This window comes from Athene noctua, chromosome 1 (assembly GCF_965140245.1).
Source record: "Athene noctua chromosome 1, bAthNoc1.hap1.1, whole genome shotgun sequence".
Lineage (NCBI taxonomy): Eukaryota > Metazoa > Chordata > Aves > Strigiformes > Strigidae > Athene > Athene noctua.
This window is the reverse complement of record NC_134037.1, coordinates 231036793-231060012: the sequence shown is the minus strand read 5'-3', so window position 1 is coordinate 231060012 and position 23220 is coordinate 231036793. Positions and strand designations below refer to the sequence as shown.

The 23220-nt window shown below is 40.3% G+C and overlaps 1 protein-coding gene across 7 annotated transcripts in view; it reads left to right on the top strand.

Annotated features, from left to right (window-relative positions):
- Positions 1 to 23220, top strand: part of ELF1 (E74 like ETS transcription factor 1) — a 95236-nt gene that overhangs the window by 50329 nt on the left and 21687 nt on the right. For 4 of the 7 annotated variants that reach the window (XM_074912316.1, XM_074912368.1, XM_074912341.1 and 1 more), the window contains exons 2-5: positions 3703 to 4002; positions 12945 to 13119; positions 21032 to 21139; positions 21757 to 21921. In XM_074912316.1, the coding sequence (XP_074768417.1) occupies positions 3931 to 4002; positions 12945 to 13119; positions 21032 to 21139; positions 21757 to 21921 (520 nt within the window). In that variant the 5' untranslated portion in view covers positions 3703 to 3930. Of the gene's footprint in view, positions 1 to 2457; positions 2575 to 3702; positions 4003 to 12944; positions 13120 to 21031; positions 21140 to 21756; positions 21922 to 23220 lie in introns of all 7 variants that reach the window. The other 3 variants (XM_074912332.1, XM_074912325.1, XM_074912350.1) reach the window with 1 other exon arrangement.

The window sequence follows — 23220 nt, the reverse complement described above, 5'->3', positions numbered from 1 at the left end:
CTTTTTGACAGACTGAGTGAGGAGGTTGTTTCTGGATGTTGAAATTGGTAGAGGGGAATTTCCAGAAGGATTGAAATAATTTATTTTTATGTTCAATTTCAAGGATTAAGAAAAATCAAGATGTTTATTTATATTGCTGTTTCTTAATATTGGTTTTTATTGTATGTTTCTACAACAATTAGTAAAAATGAAAGCAAAACCTTACTTGTTCTGTAGTTCTGAAAATTTAATGTCAATTTTATGGTAATATGCACTGGGTTCCCTTTATCCTAGGACTGTTTGTATGTAGTCAAGCTTATTGTGCCTGTGAATACAATTTATGCATTTATGCTGTTTGCAAATAACTTATTTTCTACTCACAGATGTACATAGAATCAGGCAGGGAGATAAGTGGCATTATATAGCAAAAACAATAGTCATGTTTGTGTTAGCCTATAGACAGCAGGATCCTGTGATACTTGAAATAATGAAAGCACAGTTTATAAAAATAGATGTGGAGGAAGATATAACTGGTTTAGAATTGTGCTGGCTTCTTTGAAAAGCTGCTCTTGTTTTCTATATGCAGAGAAAGTGATACGGGTTAAACAAAAGTACTCTTGCATTATTTTGCCATGCTGTTACTGCCCAATAGATCATTTGCTATTACTGTGTACCACTAAAGAAGTGATGAAAAATTACCTGTAAGTAGTTTGAGTGCCTAACCTTTATAAGGTTAGATATGAAAGCTCACTAAAGCCTGTTCACACGCTTGTCTGACTTTGGTTGTAATGTTGTGGTTAGATGTTTCTTTTCTTGTAAGAAGAAGGTATTATTTGACTTTATATATAGAGTCCTTGGTGGTTTTGGGGAAGGGGTGTAGGGGGAAGGAACAGTCTGCTATATAGTCTTACATCACTGCATCACCGTGGTGCAAAATTCATAAAACAGCTTTTGAATGTCTTCCTGCAATGGTATCAGATGATTAGGAACTTCATGTTACCACGAAGTGTGGCTGTTCTGAGTAGTGTTTGTGTGGATCCCGTAGGGATCAAATGTGTTACAGTGCTGCAATCTCTTAAATGATATTAAATCATGATGATTAGTTTTGCATTGAGGGTTTTGTTGGTTTTGGGGTTTTTTTAAGTAGAAGATTTCTTTTATGTCTTTCAGTAGGTTTGGTGCCACAGTTTTTGGATCTTACATATTTAGTGTGCATCTTGGTATTGTAGTATAATTAATGACCTGGCACTAATGGAAGAATATGCCAGCTCTCAATGCATGCAGGGACTTACAGTGCCTGTACCTCCAGTTTTCCTTATAGTTCATGAGCTTACTAGGTAGCCTGCATGTCCAACACTTCATTTATCCTGATTTTCCATTGACACTGTTAATTGTGTTAACTGACCTTAGGAAGTTACTGGACTGTAAGAACTTGTACTCATTGTTCATACATGTGGCTTCAATTAGTGTAACGGAGATTATTATAAGATCTAGCTGTATTCTGGCTCTGGTTCTCCCTGGACAATTAAGTCAACCCTGTTTTAAAATAAGTCTCCATTTGGAAGCTGAGGAGGTTCTCATATTTGCCCAGTGATTCTTTGGAGTGAAGTTACTCTTCACTGATTAGAGGGAGTGACTTAAAATATTATTTCATCTTATTGGAGAGTTAAAATTTATTTCTAGGCAGTAACCAAAATAGAAGTTGTATTTAAATAAATTTCCATATCTGACCTCTCTTCTGAAAGAGCTGGTATGTCCCTTTTGACATAGATTGACCCACTTCAATCGCTGTCTATAGGAAATATTAAACTATATGTTATATGGCCATGTACTTTATTTTCAGCCTGACATACAGGATGGTAGGAGTCTGGGATGGGACAAGTTGGTCTTAGTCCCACTGTGCTATCTCATGTGTGTGTAACTTCTTAATGGTATTCTTGCCTTCTAAAAGGCAAGGCCAAATAATTACATTTAGGAAAGTTACCCAGGATTATATGGTTGCATGTCATGCTTTCAGTGCCATAGCCTTGCTGAAGTACAGAGAAAGCCTTGTTGACTGTTCAGATCATTTTGCAGAATGACAAGGGCTGAGGTTGACCAGTCACAGTTCCTAAAGCACATCCTTTTCTGTTCATGCACATAGCTCTCATTAATGCACATATTCTCTAGTTAGGGTTGTGGCTACTGTTAACGAGCCCTTTAACAACTAATTAAAGCATGCTTTGGAAGTTGGGGAGGTTCTCCTGTTTGCATAATCTTGGGTTTCCTGATTTCTTAGAAGGGTAGAATGTAGTGACTTAAATGCTTGAATGCTCTGCCATCACTTCTTAGGAATTTGGGAATACCACAGTCTATATCGGAAAACAGCTGTGACATTTCCTAGAGTGAGGGAGTATAAGCCTGTGACATGAACCTCCCTAATTAAATTGCTTGGCCCTGGGGAGAGGAAGATGCTCTTCATTTTTTTTTTATTTTCAGCCTACTGCAAAAACAAGGCAAAGTTAAACCTCCTGTACAAAGGCAGACAGATTTTAATCCTCACCCGTGGTATTGAAGACACCCAGGGGCTTTCCTGGGGGATCTCAGTCTGGATGGGTACGTATTAGACCTCTGCCCCTTATACTTCTGTCACAGCAGCCCTTAATCAAAGGCAGTTCAAAGAACTTTGATCAAAATGCTAGGCACCACACATTCTGCTTCCTTAAAAACATATGGATTTAAATTCCTAGGCACCAACATACTGCCTTAGGTTCCTAATTTTAGACACCTGTTTCTGTTATCCTTTTGAAATGGTATATTTTTTAATTAATGTATTGGTCATCTCAGTTGTATAAAAATATAATGTTTTGTGGTCACTTTTTTTCACCAGAAGTAATTTAACACACCTCTTCCTAAGCTCATGTTAACTATGTTTACCTTTGCCGCTGCTGAGTAAATGAAAACATGGGAGCTGTAGTCATGCATCCCTCCAGCGAAGCTGTTTACATTCCGTAGTTTGGGATTTTTTCTTTTCTTTGCTATTGTCCTGTGCAGTTCTTTTGCCTGTTCTAATTTGCCATGACGTGGTCAGTGCTGTTTCCTTCCGGCTGCTTGCGGGCCTGTGGTAGAGATAAGGATACGTTTACAGTGCATTTTTTAACAAGAAGCTGAAGATCTGCTTCATGTAGGAACTCAGGGACTCTCAGGATTCTACAAAGAATTTATTTACTGGTTTCATCTGTCTGACACTGTGGGAATCAAGATCTAGAGCATTTTACTTGCAAAATAGCAACTTTTCTAAATCTGAATTGCGTGTGAAGAAGAAAGGTGATATACTTGAGGTATCCTGCAGCTGAGTAGGTCAGTCTGGGCTTTGTATTTTTACTTGACTATACCTTAAAGTTGAGAGTTACTAGTGAATGTGAAAACTGCATATATCCATCTAATGAAAAGATGGATTTTCTTTTTGCTAACTTTTGTGACTTTTTCTTAGTCTCACGCTTTTAATATGAAACACAGTGAAACTGACTATCTTACTTCCTGAAACAGTTTTATTTTTAAGGGAATGAAAATCTGCATGTATTAATCTGTAGAAGTAATACCTCTGAAGGTACAAAGGTATCTGACTTCCTTGGAGTTAGAGCCATTTCTAGTTCAGAGCAAGCCTTCCTGTGATTGCTACTAATTCACATAGCTAAAGCAATAATTTCTTAATTATAACTTTTTTTTTTTTTCCCTTCACAGTGATAAAGGCTATCAAGGTGGGAAGAACAACTCAGGAAAGGATCTCCCTTGGTTCATTTCTCTTTGACGAGACAACCTGGGAACACTGATCTGAGAAATACAAACATCGATACTTGAATTATTTTGTGATCCTGCCTTTGTGCCTTGCTGGACCTCGGTAACTCCACTCTTTCACATTTGAGAACATTTTTCTTCATATGTGGAGCTGAGACCTGGGAATGCGTTATTATGGCAGCAGTTGTACAGCAGAATGAGCTTGTGTTTGAATTTGCCAGCAACGTCATGGAGGATGAGCAGCAGGTATGGGATGGTGTAAGAAACCATATTCATACAAGTTCATGCTAAGAATATTATGAAAACATGAGGAAAAAATGTGTAAAACAAAAAAGCAAACATTGAGGTCAGTATTGTTGCACCAGATCTTTGTGCTGTTTCAAAAGCTTCCTGTTGCTTCCTGTGACTTGCATGGGTAGAACAGAAAATGGTTGAAATGTTATCAGTTCTTCAGTACTGCAGAGACATCATACTTCAAAAGTTTTTGTCCTGTGTTGCTGATTTGGGTCAGTAGAATCCATCCATTTGTGATACAGAATTCCCCAAATTCTGGTATTTGAGAGTGTGCTAGGATAAAATTCTGAATAAAAGTAATGGTCACACTAAGATGACTAGAAGGAGCAGTAGGTACCTGCTCACTGCTTTTTACAGATTGATTTCTAAATTGTGTTACTGTATGCAGGCTATTCAGAAATAAGTTTTGAAGTAATTTAAGTTTCTTTCACACTGCAGGGAAAATACGTCTGTTTTTGAGGAGGGTCTCAGTTAGGTGTTGATTATCTAAACCACCTCCTGTGAGTCCTTAGGCTTCAGTGAAGAATTCCTATTGTAAAATCAGGCAGCTCCTCTATAGGTGGTGGTTAATAGTAAAGTTTTGCATTTATTAACAAGAAATTAGGTGTCTGGAGAATGTGGAGGGACAATTATTAGAAGTCTGAGAAGTGCCACAACAAACTGTTCCTCTTTCTGTGAATCAGAAAAGCATTTCTCACTGTCTCTTTCAAAAATACTTTTGGCTTTATAATTTTGTATCTGGGTTCTCTGCGTGGCATAATATCTGGCTGGGTCACTGGCCTGTTTCTGCTGTCATAGTCATGCGATCATTTCAATGAACTGAGGGTTGTCTGTCTAAAATGCTAACTCAGTTTTGGGTGGAACTAGTAATGTAACTTCCTTCCCTGTATTTTTCTAGAGCTGTGGTAGCCTGGGGATTTAGATACGGGAATTGCACAAACATAGCTGAAAACAAGACTTATTTATTACCTCTGTTTGTTGTTCGTTGATGGCTTTACTTTACAAGCTGGAGAGGGGAGAATTGAGATGGGGAGGGCTACTTCAGTGTGGTTTCTGGAAGGGGTAGTGCAAGAAAACGTAGTTTTATTCAGTTTAGCTATGCATTCTGCCTCTTGGCAATTTCTTCAGCTGCTCACCTGAAAAACTTGAAAAATACTAAAGAACACCCAAGAGGGTGCTAAAACCTCCCTAAACAGACCTTTCTCCATCTCCAGAACAAACTCAACCTTGCCATTTATCTCAAACCCCAATAAATTCTATTCCAGATGAAGTCTAAGGAAAGGGGTCCTGTAGCATACCCTAAAGGTGATGACATCAGAGATACCAAAGGCCAAAGAGAGAGAGTGCATAGCAGAAGGTCCATCGCTGCAGTCAGATGCAAGCTACTCTTAAATCACTGGGTTGACTTAGTTCAGATATCAAAGATGCAGGTAGGCAGCTAGCTGGCTGTAGAAAGGTAGATATTAAATACTCTGTTGTAGAAAAGAAGTCCTGCATAGGGAAAGATCTGGGAAGCTGGAGCAAGATTTAGCTCAGACAAGGATTCTTACAACATAGAAGCTATTGCAGTTGCTGCTCCTGAAGTTTTAAAATTCTAGACAGATCAGTTGTGTTTGGGGATGGATAACACAAATTGTGTACTTTGCAAAAATTTTAGCTCTGGAAATGCTCTGTGTTGGTCAAAAGCGGTGTCATTTAACTGATCTTTGGATAATTATTTTTGCGATGCCCCCAAAAACTGGCATTGAAAGAACTTTGGTGTTTTTCTTCTTATCAAAGCTTTGCCTGGAATCCTGTTGTGTCAAGAGCTGTCAGGACATGGAACAGCTGTGGGGAGAGGTTTGGGGTCTAGATGGCAGCTATACTCAGTATTTCAGGGAAGTCATAATTCATGGCTTTTTTTTTTTTTTTTAAAACTCTTAGTTAAACAACTGTAAATTATGAACAGTCCATTTGCAAATGTAAGCATCCAGCCAGTGGCAGATGCCAGTGGGAGGGACTTGGTCATGTGGACCCATGTGAATGGGAAAAGCTCTCTCTTACCAACTTTATCCTTTTCAGTTTAGAAAATCGGATTTTTTTTGTTTCTTTGTTTCTTGGAGGGTTCATTTATTGCATCATGCATGTATGGTGAGGAAGAAATGGAGTGAAAATATGCTCATAATTTTGAGAAGGGAACAAGTGGCTTGCATTAATGCTACTGTTAACCTGACTGGCTGCTGGTGTGTCAGAGGTCCTGGTTAAATAGATGGTTTGCCTTTTTTTCCTTCTTTTTTTTGAGAGAGAGCGTGCACACATAAAACTGGGCAGGAGCTCCTACAGTCCTTGGCTGAGTCAGTGCCGCTGCCTAAAACTACTTTTCTTCACGTCTTCAGCTTCTCCTCTCAGTGTCTTTTCATTTAGCCTTTCACTAACTTATAGTGTTATCTGTTACTATATGTTGCTAACTTAATGTGTTATTTGATCGGGAAATTCCTGATTTAAAAAGCCGAATAAAAGCTGTCACAGAGTCTGGATCATACTAGGAAGTTTTAAACGGTGACAGGGACACGCTGAATCATCGCAACCACTAAATTGATAGCATCGTACCCAGCATGACTGCTCTGTGCCAACAGGCGCTCTCTCAAGTGGCTCTGACGTGTGTAGTAACTTGTGCCCGAAGACACCTTCTATATTTCTGAGGGATGTTTCTCTCTTCCCATCTTCTGAGGAAGAGGGGTCCAAGCCCTTAGGTTTGGCTGTGACTTCTGCACCATCTTCTCATGCCTTGTTTTGCTCTTCCACGTTCCCTGGTGTTCCCATGGGCTTTCTGAAACATGAAGTCACCTGGTCAAGGCCAAGGACTACATTTTTTGTCTATTTCCAGCTCCAGCAGAAAGTTCCCTCCCTTATCCGCCTACAGTTTTATGAAGACTTAAATAATTGTGAGATCTATAATGAGGTTGTCTCCCCAGGAAACCAGCGGCATTTATCTGCTTCCAGCATCCCTCTGTGAAACTTGGTAATTTCTCAGATGCTGGCCGTGGGAATGCCTTTAAAGTTAAGAGGCTGCCTCTACTGTTGGCACAGGAATTTTCAGCAAGAGAAAACGAAAGCCCATTTTCTAGTCACCAAGGTCTTTTTGCCTAGTTTCATTTATGTTTTTTTTAAAAAAATGAATTACCAACTGTACTGCAAGTCTGAATTCTGTTGTTCTATTAAAAAACCAGGGTTTTTTCACTGAGGTTTCCTTCTCTTTATTATTTTTTTTTCCCCTGTGTACCTTTTCCCTGCTCATGTCTATTGCATGCCTTTCTTCCCACCAACCACTTACCTGCACAAAATTTATTCCACACCAGTTAGAAGCTAGTTGCCATATTCCTGGGACAAGTTTTCTTCCTTAGAGGACTTGTAGTATGAAAAGACAGTACATCCAGAGCAGAAGAAATCCACTTCCTTACCTTCGACTTCCAAAACCAGGATGGTGTTTTGATAGTCTGTCAGCTGGTGACAGCTGATGAGAAAATTATCAGAGACAACACCAAGCTGTGTGGTGCAGTTGACACACTGGAGGGAAGGGATGTGCCATCCAGAGGGACCCTGACAGGATGGAGAGGTGGGACTGTGCAAACCTCATGAAGTTCAACAAGGCCAAGTGCAAGGTCTTGCACATGGGTCAGGGCAATCCCAAACACAAATACAGGCTGGGTAGGAAATGGATTGAGAGCAGCCCTATGGAGAAGGGCTTGGAGGTATTGGTATATACTGAATATGAGCCAGCAATGCGTGCTCGCAGCCCAGAAAGCCAGCCATATCCTGGGCTGCGTCAAGAGAAGTGTGGCCAGCAGGTCGAGGGAGGTGATTCTCCTCCTCTGCTCCACTCTTGTGAGACACTACCTGGAGTGCTGTGTCCAGCTATGTGGCCCCCAATACAAGAAGGACATAGACCTGCTCGAAAGGTCTGGAGGAGGCCATGAAGATGATCAGAGAGCTGGAATACCTCCCTGATAAGGACAGGCTGAGGGAGTTGGGGTTGTTAATCCTGGAGAATAGAAGGCTCCAGGGAGACCTGATGGAGGCCTTCCATTACTTACAGGGGACCTACAGGAAAGATGAGGAGGGACTCTATCAGGGAGTGTAGTGATGGGATGAGGGATAATGTTTTTAAACTGAAAAAGGGTAGGTTTAGATTAGATATAAAGAAGAAATTTTTTACTGTGAGGTTGGTGAGGCCCTGGCACAGGTTGCCCAGAGCAGCTGTGGCTGCCCCCTCCCTGGCAGTGTTCAAGGCCAGGTTGGACGGGGCTTTGAGCAACCTGGGCTAGTGGAAGGTGTCCCTGCCCATGGCAGGGGGGTTGGAACTAGATGATCTTTAAGGTCCCTTCCAACCCAAACCATTCTATGTTTCTATGTAAAAAAGAAACACCTTGCCAGCATGTCAAACACTCAAGAAGAATTTGAGAAAAAGAAGGAAGGCTGCTGCCTTTGTCCCCTGGCACAGGGCAGGGTTGAGTTTTCAGGGGCTCATGGAGCATGATCAGTGCTTTCAGGGACCTGCTCATGGGACCTTCCATGGACTTCAGCATTTGTCTGAAGCTTTGCACTCCTCTGAATTGTTAAAAGTTGGTCTACGGGATTGGTTTGTAGATGAACTACAGTGAGAAATTTGGTGTCTAAGACTTGGGAAGATTTCAGCAGTAGCTCAGCTCCTTTATGTATCCAGCAGATATGGGAGATGCGTTGAAGCCAAGCCAAAGCTTTGGCAGAGCTGTGGTGTCATATATTTTAACTATATTTTGCATGAGAAAGATGAAGCAGCAGAAGTAGGCAAAAGGAAAGACTACACAAATTGTTTTTCTGTGGATTTATGTATTGATTTATTGAAAATCTTTGCTGACACTTTGGGACTGTTTTTTTAAATTTTGGGATATTTTCTTCCTTTTTGTTAGTGCATGTAGAACTGCTTTTGTATAAGAAATGGATTGGTTTATAATCTTGCTTTTAGAGAGGTAATATAATGTCTTAATTGAACCACTACCTCCTAGTACTTAATTTAATGTTTTCCCTGTGTGTAATGCTCATTACATGCTAGCATCAAAGGGAGCAGTAGTAAACACGGGCTCTTCTGCCGTTCTAAATGTGTACAATGTTATTCCTGTGTTTTACAAGAGAGCTGCAGGAAGCTTTAGCTTGGTTCTCAGTTGGGATTCAGGCACTTTCAATGAAATCAGGAACACTACAGAAGTACTGAGGTGAGATTTTACCTCTCAACAATCATATTATATACATCAGCATACATTAGTAGTAGCTTTTAAAACTGAATGAAATGTTTGTTTATGAAATCATAACCAATTGCAAATATTTACAAAAAAGTGATACCAGTTTCCACAAAAATGCATTTCAAATCAGATTTGTTTGCAGTTGCATGAATGCTTTTCTGTCTGAAAGCATATTATGTATTTGTTCCAGCCTTTCCTTTTCACAACCATGTCAGAAAAGAAAATCCATACATTGTACTTTCTTAAGTTATGAGTTGGAAGCAGATGTAACAATGGTTTTAAAATGAAAGGCCACAAGAAGTTACATTTACTCTGATTCTTCCACTTCAAAACAGTTATTAATTTAAAGAAAACCACATTTAAAGTGTCTTACCATGAGCAAATGCTTTTCTGCTCATCTCTTGTCTTTTGGAAGCATAGTGTGTCTGCAAGCTCCTTGGACGCTCTGGTGCCAGGTTCAAGGAACAAGGTATTTCCCTGCCATGGGGGTTTCTCTGCCTGTAGACAGATACAGTGACTCTGTTGGAGTATGTGTATGATGTTTTTTTCTAGATATGGTCAAAATACAGTTTAATCTTGCAGAGCAGATCACATCTGATCATACGGATCAGAGCAACTGCTTCTGATGTGTGTAACAGCAGCACTGTTTAGTACCATGGGAAACATTTCAGTCAGCGTCTAAGTGTGTTTCAGTTAACACATGGATGCTTGGGCTTTTGTAATTAGGTTTCACAGCAGAGTGACAAGTAGGGCCTAATATAAATAGGTTTTTGAGAAATGGAGCTGAAAATTGTGACAATTGGTTAGCTTTATTTGTGTTGCATTTATTATTCTGAAACATTTTTTTCTGACTTGTCCCCACTGAAGAATAATAGCAGTGCTGGAGGTGGTTTTGCCTCTCAGAGGCCAAGTCAGTGACATGAGCATCAGTCATTAGAGAAGGACAGTGCTGAGCCAGAGTAATTTTTTTTTATCCAGAAGAAGATAATGTCAGGCTTACCTTAAGCATAGGCAACTTGATACGTTGCTGCAGACACTACAGCTATTGAGCTGGTGCAATGGTGGAAGCAGAGAGGAAGGAGCACCTCGCTTCAAAGATGTGGCAGAGAGGCAGCTGGCCATTTGCTGATGAGCATGTAGGAGATGGACACCTACATCAGAAATAGACACCCCGACGCCTTCACCTTTTTAAAGTCATCAGAGAGGAATAGGCATTTTTAGGGCATGACTTACCCTATCGCAGCACAGGAGCCTAAAACTAGGCAGGGAAATTGTGCGCTAGAAATACCAATTTTTCTGCTGGCTCTGATGAGACCTGGGGTTCCTAGCTCAAGTCCAAGTGCCTGCACCACAGCTGTTTGAAGTTAGGTGAGATGAACTTCAGTCTTAGTGTCTGTGAACCAGAGCAGGATATGAAGACTGAAGTCTTCTTACTTGCATCTTCCCTACCTAAAATCCATAGTTTTTACCTGCTCAGTAGAGTACTGAACAGGTGCTTACAAAGTATGTACTCTTCTTCCTTGCAGGTGACGGGATCCTGAGTGGAGTGTTGAACGTAATCCTTTTAAATTTATTTTTTTTAATGTAGTTACATATATGGGTGTACAACATATGTAACTTACATCCCAAAAGTTATATAGTGTGGCATATTACTAAAATTAAGGTACTTAAACTATTTTTTTGAGCATGGATTGTATCTCAGTAATGAGGCTGTAATGGACCATCCTCCTCCTAGTTTATGGAACATATTGTTGTAAATAAAACCTTTTTTTAATGCATACAGTATATTTTTCTTCTCTCTTTACAGGGCTTTATCTTTTTTATTGATGTGGCTTCTATGTAATCAAAAGTATTTGTTTATTCTTGCCTGGAAACAAATGGGATCAGGGATGTTGGATTCAGTAAACAAAACAGGATGCACAATGTGAACACGATTCTTTCTGAGGAACAGTGGGGATCTCTTGGCCACCAATGATTCCTGGTTTCTCAGCCCTGGCAGGATGCAACCTTGGATAGAGGTGGACAGAAAGGTGTGGGGTAGAAGCTGTCCCAATTCTTGACTTGATAGACACTCATCGTCTGGCAGTGTGGTTGAACAAGAGGGCTTTGACTGGTCTGCCCTTTGTTCATTTTTATTGATCTCCTACTATGTTATTCTATTTTGAAGCTTATGTTTAATAGAGTAGGTAGGTTATTTGTTAGGCTTCTGCTATTGTTTTTGCTGGGTTTTTGTTTAGTTTCTTTTTTGTTGAGCAGACTGTCCATGATAGAAACCCATAGTTTTGTTTCTTAATTCTTCCTTTTTTCCTGGTTGCCTTTTACCACAGTTGTTGAGACATGTTTTACAAAACACAGAGCAATTTAAAGTGGTAATTCCTGCCTTTTAAAACTTCTAATTGCACTTTCTACTTTCAGTACTTATGTTCCAGACTTTTCCCTAGGAAAGGCTTACTCCTATAGCCATTGAGTGTTGAGCCAATAGCTCTGATACCATTTTCCATTGGTGGCTGTGTACATAGTGGAAAGACTAGGAGACATGAGCAGTCCCTAAGCAAGCTCACAATCATGTGGTTGCTTTTTTTTTCTTCTGTGGTTAAATAAAAAAACTGCTTGCTCTGCGCATATCTGTGCTCTTCTGTGGAGAGTGAGACCAAATGTACATGTAAAATGGTTTTCTCAGAAACATGTTTTAGCAACTGTTTAGGTTTTTTTCTTGTTTTTAAGCTTGCCACATTCATAATGTGATTTATTTTTATAGTAAGAGAACCTTAGAGTTACACCAGAATTTCTTTGAGCCTGCTCTGCTATGATCAACTGTGACTTTCTTCCTGCAAATGACATTTTAAAAGACTTGCTTTGGAAAATACTGTGTCTGTAGTAAATGCTATTTTCTGAAAACCTCTTCCTGTTGAATGGTTGCCTTTTCAGAGAGTGTACGTCTTATTATTATTACCGGTCAGCTTGATTTTGGTTTTCCCAGCTGCCTTTTTTCTCTGATGCAAAATAACTATCGAGACAGGATGATGTCTGAAAGCAGACTTAGGGAGGAAAGTGGGGGGAGGAGTAATGTCAAGTGACTAACGCCTTAAGAATTAGGGAGAGCACATATATCAAGCAGTCCCTGTTACACCCCTTGCTCCTGTAGCAAGTGTCCCCTAAAAGAGTGATCTTCAACTAGTGTCTTATAGGAAACTTGGTGCCTGTGAAAGCTTTGTCCAGTCATGAGAGCCACAGGACTCCTCCACCTCCAGCTTGATGGGAAGAGCAAAATATTAAGGTGTTTGCAGCAAATTGCTTGCCAGTATTATTGCCAGCAAAGTTTAGCATTTACTGTGCTGTGTCACTCCTCTGTACTGTCAGCTTTTTTGCTGCAGATTAATGTCATGGGAGTTTGGTATGACCTACTGGAGTAAAGTCAATATATTAGATAATACAGTGATACTCAGCCTCTGGCCCATAGTGGGATACTCCTGCTGTTTCAGTTTATGTGCTAAAAATCAGCTTGTTCTTTGGTACTCCCTTCTGATGGTCTAATATTCAAGTGATGTAGTATAGGTCTGTTGAAGTATTAATCAGTGGTTAGATTGGATGTAGTTCAACTGGTGTTATTTTAATTTTCTTTTTTCCACCCCTCAGCTTGGTGATCCATCTATTTTCCCTGCTGTCATCGTGGAGCATGTTCCTAGCGCAGACCTCCTACATAACTACTCTGGCTTATCCTGCGTTGATGAACCTAGTGACATGATCACTGAGAACTCTCTGGACGTTGCAGAAGAGCAAATCATAGAAGATGATGATATCACCCTCACAGGTTGACAATAAAACCATTTCTGTGCCATGTTTTTGTCCCAAGATGGCTGTGGCTAATAGTGGAACAAAGCTTAATGACAAAAAACAACAGAAACAAAATTATAGTAGTACTGAATGCGGTTAATTCTGTACAAGACAGAGAAAATGGCGTTAATACTGTTAGCAGTCGGCTTGCAGTCCCAGCTGCACAGCTGATAATGGTGAAGAGTTTCATCCATCAACAGAGATTAAGGCAGAGTCCTGCTCAGAGTACTAACAAGACTTTTCTGTGCTCATAGGATTTGTTTGCTTTTATTTTTATGGTTGGTACGTACCTAAGTAAACGTACATACCAAAAAAGCAGGAATATGCAGCTTGAGTAGATGTACTGCTTTTAGCTTCCTGAGGGTATACAATTAGCCATAAAATGTGCATGTTAACGTGACTTACTGGTGTGTGCTCAGCATAGTATTCATTTTAGATCTCTAATAATGATTAATGCCTCCTAAAATACAGATGTTCTGTGTAAATTCTGTTAGAAAAGGAAGCCCCAAAGAGAGTACAATTCTCAAGAGGGAAGCTCAAAGATATGTCACATTTTTTAAAAAACAACCCCTGACTGAATACAGGTATTTGAAGCATTTTTGCAGAACAAGTCTGAAAGGTGGGGTAGATAACTTCACAGAGAGAGCATCTGTTTCTGTGTCTTCTTTCAGCCATAGGGCTCCACACTTGGACTGTCTCCAGGGCTGGAGACAGCTTGTTGGTTTCAATCATGCTTTTGACATTATTTCTGAAGGCATACTCTGATGCAATCTTTTACCCTCAAAAGCAAAACAAAAACTGAAAAAACTTGACATGAGGAACAGTTCACAGAGTAAATTGACATTAACTGTTTTCAGTAAATGGTTTTATCTGATAAAAACGACTCCTTTTTTTTCTTAATAGTGAATTATCTGTGAACAGACTGTGACCATACAAATAAGTTAGCTGATTATTCAAGAAGGTTTTACATACTTAAACATTATTTCAAGTTGAGACCTCTTGCCAACTATTCACTTGCTGTTCATATTAATTATTCACACTGCAACTGGCATTTTCTCGGTGTGTTACTCAAGCACCACTTAATGCGGCTGTGTGGATTTTTCATAGCAGATCGTTTTTATGAATCCGTATTCACTAAATACATTGTATGTGAATTTTTCCTTGCATGAGTAATTGTGAAACTCCAGTTTTGTGAACGCTCTTGTTAACATTTTCTTGTTGCTGGTCACATGAGAAGGGTTTGCAAATTGCTGCCAGAGTCTGAAAGTATGTAATCCTTGTAACCGATGGTGTCCAAGGGTTTCTGGGATACTTTGGAGGCAGACAAGTACAGTATTGTTCACATCATCCATTGTAGTTCAAGCAATCTGTTTTTCTTTAAAGGCAGAGTCCTTAGAAAACCAGAGCTGCCACTTTGCAGAGATGATTGTTGTGAAGGAGATGTTAACTAATTATCTGTTTCACACTCTCCATCCTGCTAGCTACTGTTTGTGCTGTGGGTTTCCTTGGAAAGGAAAGTGGGTGAGCGCAGGCCAGGCAGGTTCCAGCACCACTGTGGGAAGCTCGTGCTCAGGATACAAGGCGGGCAGCACTGGCAGCCTGCACCTGCCTGCCTGAACTGCAAGACTGCCGTGGAAGAGACACGATTCAGGCACAGCTTGCTGCAGGCCTGCCTGTGAAATGGGGCTAATCATAACTGAAATTTCCCACCTACTCTATTTTTCAGCTGCCTTTTTTTCTCCCTTCTTTGAAGTTCCCTTCTTGATTTTTTTTCATGGGGTGTGTTTGGCCTCAACAGTGAAATGTGTTGTTTTGCTCTTTGAAGTTTGTACCAGTCTTTTCAGTCATTTCCATGTTATGCCTTTGAGAGAGGATCAGACATTATAAAGACTGAACTAATTCCACATTAAAAAATCGGTAAGCCTATGTTCACAGCAAAACGAAACTGAAACCACCATCATTTGTAACTAAACATTACTGAGAAATGACTGCTTAATATGCAGCATTTGGGGTTTTTAAGTTACCAGTTTTTCAGTACTGTTTTATGACTCTGTCATGTGTTAACCTTCTCTTTTCTCCTAACCTAACAGAAATTATCAGTAGGTCCCCTGACACTGCAATTAGTTTTTAGGGATCTGTCTGCAAAATGATGGACACTGGTAGGTTTTTCCATCTAGAGAATGTAGCTTCAGCCCTTCAAAACTACAGCTATAGCACATTGGTGATTACTTACCTGTAGTATAAATTATAACCTGCAGAAAGCTGTAAGAACACCGTCTGTTTCATGTGAAACCCTGCTGAAAGATGGCCAACAGCTTTTTAGTTATGTTAATGCTCACACTGTAATTTTTTTGTAATGAATTGGCAGATCTGCCTTATCACCCTCTTCTTTAAAAGCACTTTTCCCTGGAAAAACTGTGATGGCAATGTATATAGTCAGTTTGTTGCCAATATTAGACTTTAAATGATTAACTATCATGTGGTAAAGGGTGATTAGCAAAATAAATTGGAGAAGTTTTATCTCTAAAGGGAATATTGAACTGTGGGGTTTTTTTCTCTGAGAATTACGGGGGATAATGTTTTGTGCAGAGTAAATTCTAGGCCAACTTGTCACATGGTACAATTTGCTACACTTTCTGTACCTTATTAATGTGACTGATTATGGTTGTATGGTTATATAGGAGGGAGGAACAAATTGGATTATGTAACTTCCTGAAAAAAAATATTATTGTTCTTAATTTATTTTTTAAAACTTTGCTATGTCTGGCCAGTTTAATTTAGAAAAATAACAGTTAATCAAACTCTGCATTTTGTGGTTCACCTGTTCTGGTGGTGTTTTCATGAGATCAGGGAACGGGCTGCACTGAGACAGTCTGTGGGGATGAGAGCGGAGGGAGAGAAAATTTGTGCTTAGATGCCCTGTGCGCTGATCTGAATAGGGGGTGTGGAAGTGTGCATTGTCACAGATTGGTAACAGTACTTAACCAACAGCATTTCAAAGTTCCATAGCATTTGGCTTGTACATTGATGAAGCTCTGGAGTTCGTGCCACAATCCAAGCTGGTCAGGTAGGGGAATGAAGGCAAAGAGTTTTTAGGTACTGTAGTCCTGCACAAACCCAGCATTTTTGGTGATAATTTATGATGCCACAAAGAAACCAAAGGAATAGTTAGAGTGGAAACTGAACTTCATAGTGTTAATCTGTGAGGATTTTGAGCTGAGGAGATGCCAGCTGTAAAAAAAACAGGTACAGTTTCATTTACTTTGTAAAGAAATTATTCACTGCTGCACATAAGCATCTTATGCTGCACTTAAGCATGTTAAAAACAGCAGGAGTTTTTTTCATGTAGCTCCCTAATGAGATAATTTTCTTTACAAATTGTAAAGCCTTATTTGAAAAAGAAAATGAAAGGTGATGCGTAGGTCTCCTGAAATAGCTGTGTTCTTAAACTCAGTTTTTCATGTCAGTTAACAGCTCAGAGTTGATACTAAAAAGCAATTGCTTAAATTTAACATCCAGCTATTCTGCAAAAGGGGACTCTGTCCATGTTTAATGCATCTCTTTCTACTTTTAGCAAGCTTAGATTTCTTCTGATGTTATTTTGATGCTCTTCTGTCCCTGCTTTTGTTTATAGTCAAATCAGCAGAGAATTTAAACAGCTGTGACTAGCACAGCCCTCACCTTGGCCTGGACAAGGACTCATGTTGTCTGTTCTCCAGAGCTGCTGGCTGCTGGGGAAGCAACAGGAGTGGGACAGGATCACTGTAAGTGGTGGAAAGCTTTCAAAAAAGACACTAGGCAGGAGTAGGGAACGTGAGACTTTGGACTGAGGCGGGGAGCTTCCAGCATAAGGCATAAGTTACTTTCTCCACCATGTGAGGAGAGCAGAAAGCTGTGTTTGGGCAAGCCTGGTGCTAACAGTGAGCGCTGATTCATTGCGAACCTGGATTCACGGTAACTAGGCTGTAATTAGCGTGCAGATACAGAGGCTTACATTTGTGGCTTACTCAGATAAACACAAATTTGTAGGGAGAAAAATGAAGTTACTTTTGGGTGTGGTTTTCCCTTCCCCCTCTTTTTTCTCCCCCTTCCCCCCTTTTTTTGTTTTTCTCCCCCCTTTTTTCCTTCCCCCCCCCCCTTTTTCCTTTTTTCTTTCCCTTCCCTCTATTTTCCTTCTTCCTGTTTTCCTTCTCTTTTTCCCTTTTTCCTTTTTTAGTTCCCTCTTTTTTTCCCTTCTTTTAAAAAAAATTTCTACCTGTTTAACATAACATTTGAAATCTGATGCTTCTGAGAAATTACCTCCACCACCACCATTCTCATTCTTTCAGCTCTGACTTTGCCAAAGTGTAACAAATGAGTTGTTTCATCCCCATTCTTCTTAAATTTGTGACTGTGTCATAACTACCAGTGATTGGAATATCTTCCTGCAACATTAAGAGAAAAACTAAAATAACAGACACCAGCTTGCCTTTGGTAGTTGAGTTTGTTATTTCCAAGCACTCTCTCAAGTTGGGTGCTGTGAATTAGCATCTTGCTGCTAGTAGGTCAGAGGGGTGTTGTTCCATCTCCTCTGTGCAGTGCCTCACACCTGGTTTGTGTTAGCTCTCAAGTTCTTGCAATTCAACTTGCTAACCCAGCAATACTCCGAAAATTTATTTTCAGCCATGTTATAAAATTAAATTGTCTCACTGCATGATCAGAAAAACGTGAAGCCTGACTTGTGATAAGTGACGGAAGTTTGGATCATGAACCAAGGGCAAAGGTGGGAGGAAGAACCACAACCCTTGTTTTTTCAGCAACAGAGAAATACTAATTTGGCTCAAACCACCTTATGAAGTCATCTTCTGCGAAGAGGCTTGAAGGGTGTTAGCAAGGGCATGAATGTGGATGGGTGTTAGCAAGGGCGTTAATGTGGTTAAGAAACTTATTTTTGCCATTCTGTGTCTGTGGATAGACAGATAATTGGAGCTCTATATGTTTTTTGTGAGCATCAAATTATATTAATTTCTGTGTTTATGTTACTTATATGACTACTACAAGTTCCTTTCATTAGTCTTGTATATGGATGGTTGACTTCTAGCCCGATGGTGTAACACCGATGCAAAACTGGAGACCTCTGTCTCGCCTGCCATTATCCAGAGTGAAGAATTAATTCTGCTCTGTCATCACAGTTCTTACCCGGGAAAGAGCTGGTAGTGGCTGCTCCCTCCTCCCCACCCGCAGCACTCAGGACCAAGGGTTACCTCTGCTGGCTTTTAAATTGTATGTGGCAGCGTAAACCAGCCCCACTCAATGGCTTTGTCTGAGCTGGATTGTGGCGGGTTCCTGTTCATTCAGACAACATCAGAACTGGTGACAGCTGCTTTGGCAGTGGTCTGTGCCCATATTCAGGGTGACAGCCTTATTGTGGTCTTCATTATGCTGGTAGATGTTATGGAAAGTTCCCATCCATATAAAGCTTAGAACCAGAAGCGATGAAGTCAGGACTGCCGGGCCAAGCGTGAGCGAGCCCTCATGGGCTGTGCTTGGTTCAGTCTTCTCCTCAGCTAGCTGGGCATGCCCTAGAGATGCTGTTTGGCTCTTTGGGCTGTGACGCTCTGTGACTGAGCTCCTGAGCCTGCAAGCTGCATGACTATAAAGCACCCATGATTTGCTGCCCTGTCTTGTTCTATGGCTTTCTGAGCCAGGACCTTAGCCCCTTCGTCTTCACGCTGTCCTCCTTTCTTAAGCCTGTTTGGAGATGTCAGCCAGAAGGTGCAGATCCTTAACTTTCTGAATGCCTCTGCAAGACAGGGAGTAGAGGGGGTCTTGTAGACAACAGGGTGAGTTGCTGCGATGGTCAGGGGTTCCCAGTGCCTGTCTACTTTATTCTGTCTTAGCCTGAGCCTCTGATGCTTGGGGCATGGTAGGACTAAGATCAAGAAAAAATTCAGAGGGCAAGAAGGCTTCTCCTGAACTCCCATGTGCTGCCTGTAAATGACAGTGGAGGAAGTGGAGATGAGCGCGAAATGTCTGCATTCTTCTTTGCACTCTCCTAATGATGCTGAAGCTGTAAATATTTGGGGTGAAACTGTTTTTTTTTTTTTTTAATTTGGTTGTTTTTTTAATTGTGTGATTGTTCAGCACTAGTGCACTGGGTGCTTTATTGTTACTGTGATATATTGATTCTTGGATTTTTTTCCTTTAAAAGTATAGAAATTCTGGCATAAGCCTCTTGCTTTTATGTGAATGTGAAGAAGAAATGTTCCAGGGTCGCTACATTATGTTTTACAATGTATTTTTCTTGCTCTGTCAGTCAGTCTTTTTTTTTTTTTTTTTTTTTTTTTTTTTTTTTTTTAGTGATTGCCCCACCCAAATTCCTCAAAGCTAAACAGAGAGATAGGGCATGAAGCACAGTCATTACCGGACTGAGAAAGTAATAAAAGTTCATTGGTGTCCTAGGGAGGAGAATACTAATGCAGCACTTTGTACCACTTTGATAGATGCAGGTGAATTCCCCAGTGTAGCTTCAAATACATGTCAAAGGATAAGGAAGCCTGGCCCAAGCATTTTCATCCAAGAAAGAGTAATTTCTAAAAGAACGTGTTAAACAGTTCTAAAGGTTTATAGTACCAGGTACTGGAACTAACATCTAACTTATTCATCATGCTACAATTATTTTGGAAAAAATCTCTGGTAAGTTACTCCTCCAGTCAAACCAGTATTATCTTATTGGACAGCTGTTATTTTTGCAAAATGATATTTTACTGGATTTTTTGGTGTGTAGCTTCAGATTACCTTAATTATAAATTAATGCCCAAGAATTTTGGATTTGTCTAATGACCACCCTCCTGAGATGGATGAGGGACTGTCTAGTAATCAAAATTTTTGAAAAGTTTGTCAGCCCTCTGTATTGCTTTTTGTGTTTTATGTTTGCTTTCCAGTGGTTCCTAGAGCCTAATCCCCATGGATTTGAATGGTTTAGGATTCAGTTACACCTTTAGATCATATACTCTCTAATAGAAGTTGTAGAATATATTCTTGTCTGTCTTCCAGGCTAAATGACAGGATATTTTTGGTGAGCATCTCTTAATTATGGATTTCACTTCCTTTGGACCACCATAAGAAGAAATCAGCAATATATATTTTTTTTAAATTATACTATCTGGAATACTGTTTGTGGTAGTGATATTTCTTAGGGTTCATGGGTGTTATGTTTTACTGCATGTGCTTGATCAGCAAAGAGAGGGGTTAGAAAGATGAGACAGAAACAAAGTGTTTGTTGGGTTTGTTTTTGGGTTTTTTTAATACATACAATCTGAAAATGTATGTAGTATATTAAGTAAATGAAATGATTGCAGTGTACATTTTCTCTCCAGCTAACCTGTTACTACTCATTGTCCTGGATTCAGCTAGAATAGGGTTAATTTTCACAAGAAGCTGGGAGGGGGGCACAGCCAGGTCTGACCCAAACTAGCCAAGGGGATATTCTACCCCACGGTGACATTGTGCTCAGTATATAACTGGGGGAACTGGCTGGGGGTGGCGGGGTTGATCACAGTTCTGGGAGAGGCTGTGTGGTACCAGGTGGTGAGCAATGGCATGGTGCATCACTGGCTTTATATATTCGTTTAATTAGCATTGTTGTTTCGTCTCTTCTTGTGTTTCGTCTCTTCTTGTGTTGTTTTATTAGACTGTCCTTATCTCAACCCACAAGGTTTTACCATCCTACTGCAGGGATAAGTGGGCAAGCAGCTGCCTGGCGCTTTGTGCCAGCTGGGCCTAAACTGCAACACTTACCAACTAGAAGACTCTGTTCACCTTTTTTTTTTTTTCTATAAATGAAATAAATATGGTAAGCTGTAAGTCTAGTTTTTAGCTTCTTAAGAGTTAATTTTTCTCTCTTTTAGTTGAAGCATCTTGTCATAATGGAGATGAAACAATGGAAACAATCGAGGCTGCTGAAGCACTTCTCAATATGGATTCCCCTGGTCCCATGTTGGATGAAAAAAGAATAAGTAAGTTTTTTATGAAAGCAAATCCAAATCGGTATTTGCCTTGTTTATTTGTGAAAGAAGTAGGGATTCAGTGCAAGCATGGTTGCATGGAATTGGTAAGACTATTTTGCTTCCAGGTAGCCTTTACGTACGTAGTTAGGATATTAGAAATCCAGTGTTGTATGCAGTGAAGGATTTCATTGCCATAGCAGAGTAGAACAGGTAAGGAAAGAACTGAAAATTATGGGGGGAAGATGTGAATGAAGTAGGATGGTTTAGATTGCAGTGTTTTGTTTGGCTGATAGAGTATTAGTCTGTTTATGTTGCCAAGACAAAAGAATTTACACTTAGATCTGCAGATTGCCTTAAATATGAATAAAAATGTGTGATCACCAAATAATTGTGCTTTTTGGGGGAGTGGGTTATAGCATTAAATTGTTCTATTTTAATAGTACTTCTGCTTGTGTAAAATGTTGGCGCATATATTCCATTATGAACTAGTCTTCTCTCCCATGAAGGCCTTAAGTGTCACAGTTTTGTTTTCTTCTGTGTTTAAATTTTTGCTGAAAAAAAAAAAAAATAATTTTAAAAGTCCTTGAGGCTGTGTGAAAATATTCCTGTTGTCTCTTTCCCTTAAGCAACTATGTTTGGTGCAACTGAAGATGATGATATAGTGGCTCCTATTACACATGTGTCAGTCACGCTTGATGGGATCCCTGAGGTGGTGGAAGTTCACCAAGCCCCAGACCCTTACGCTGAATCACCAGAGACTCCAGAATTTGAACAACCGAAGAAGAGAAAAGGTAAGACGCTACTGAGGAACAGCAGTGTGGAGTAGGAGAGCAGTGGGTGGCACGTTCACCTTTCCCTGTCAGTGTCTGGAACCATGCTGCATATCAGGTCAAAATTACCGAGTGGGCTCAGCTAGAAATACAGAGAAAGTGTTTTCTTACTGGATTGTGTGAACGCAGATACTGGTGCTTAGATGCCAATGGTGTTGGAGAGGTAGTAATGGTGGTTTATCCAACCAGAAACATGAATCTCTGTGTGTTCCTATTTATAGTTTCTTCTTCAGAGCAGAATTGCAATACAAGCCATAGAGCTTTTTGTGAATCCCGAAGTAATTTTGTGAGCTCTTATTAGCTTCACCTAAAGGTTCTTGATCTGTTCAGAATATGGGATGAGAATAAGGAGGGTTTTTTAGCTTTTCTTAAATATGAATGGTTTAATTGATTTTTTTTTTAGACAGCTGCATGCTATAGTAAGCATTAGTCCCATTTGCAGTAGATAACATTTAAACAGTGTCCACTGGGTGATGTTCCGCTGGAGTCAGTGCTGTGCCAAAGAGTAGTGAAGTGGTGTTAATCAGGCCTTCTGCTCCTGTTTTCCCACCCTGCTTCAGCATGGACCCCATCAGAGGCCCTGAAACTGGTGTCTACAGGGGAAGAGTCATGCACTGCAGGCAGATAAAAGGTGCTGTTGCAACAAATTTAAAAAAAAAAAAAAATAAAAGAAGAATAAACCAAGAGAGCTTTGTTTCTTGAACTAATCCTAGGGCTGAATCAGAGCATTAGGACTTTTACAGGCTTCTCTGTGAAACAGGACTCCTGCTACCCTGCATTGCTCCTGCTGAATGAGAGTGTGTTTTTGCTGGTACTTTTGCTGCTACTTCCAAATGTTGGGAGTTGTTATGTGAGAGAGAGCATGTTGGCCTGTGGGGATCTTGGGGAAGCTGCCTGAGCCCTGTGTGTGTCACAAGGTCTGGTTGGGACGGGTGTGGGTCAGGAGGTCTCTGATTCCCGTAAGAAAGCTGAACTGAAACCACTGTGGAGGAGAGCTTTACCAGCAGCTGACCCGAGAGTGCTGCTGGGGAAACTACCGTGCAGTGCACACTACTATGAGATAACCAACTGTAAGAGGATTTTAAGCTGTTTTTCTGGTTTTGTTCTTCTCTTCTTCTTTTAATGTTGGCTGCTATGTGGGTCAAAACAAGGAGCTTCTGTCTGCCAGATACTTAACCTCTTTGGCGTGATGCTTTCATACTCTCTCTCATGTTGTGCTTCTGCTTACTCCCACTCCTTCCTCCTCCCTAGCTGTAGGTT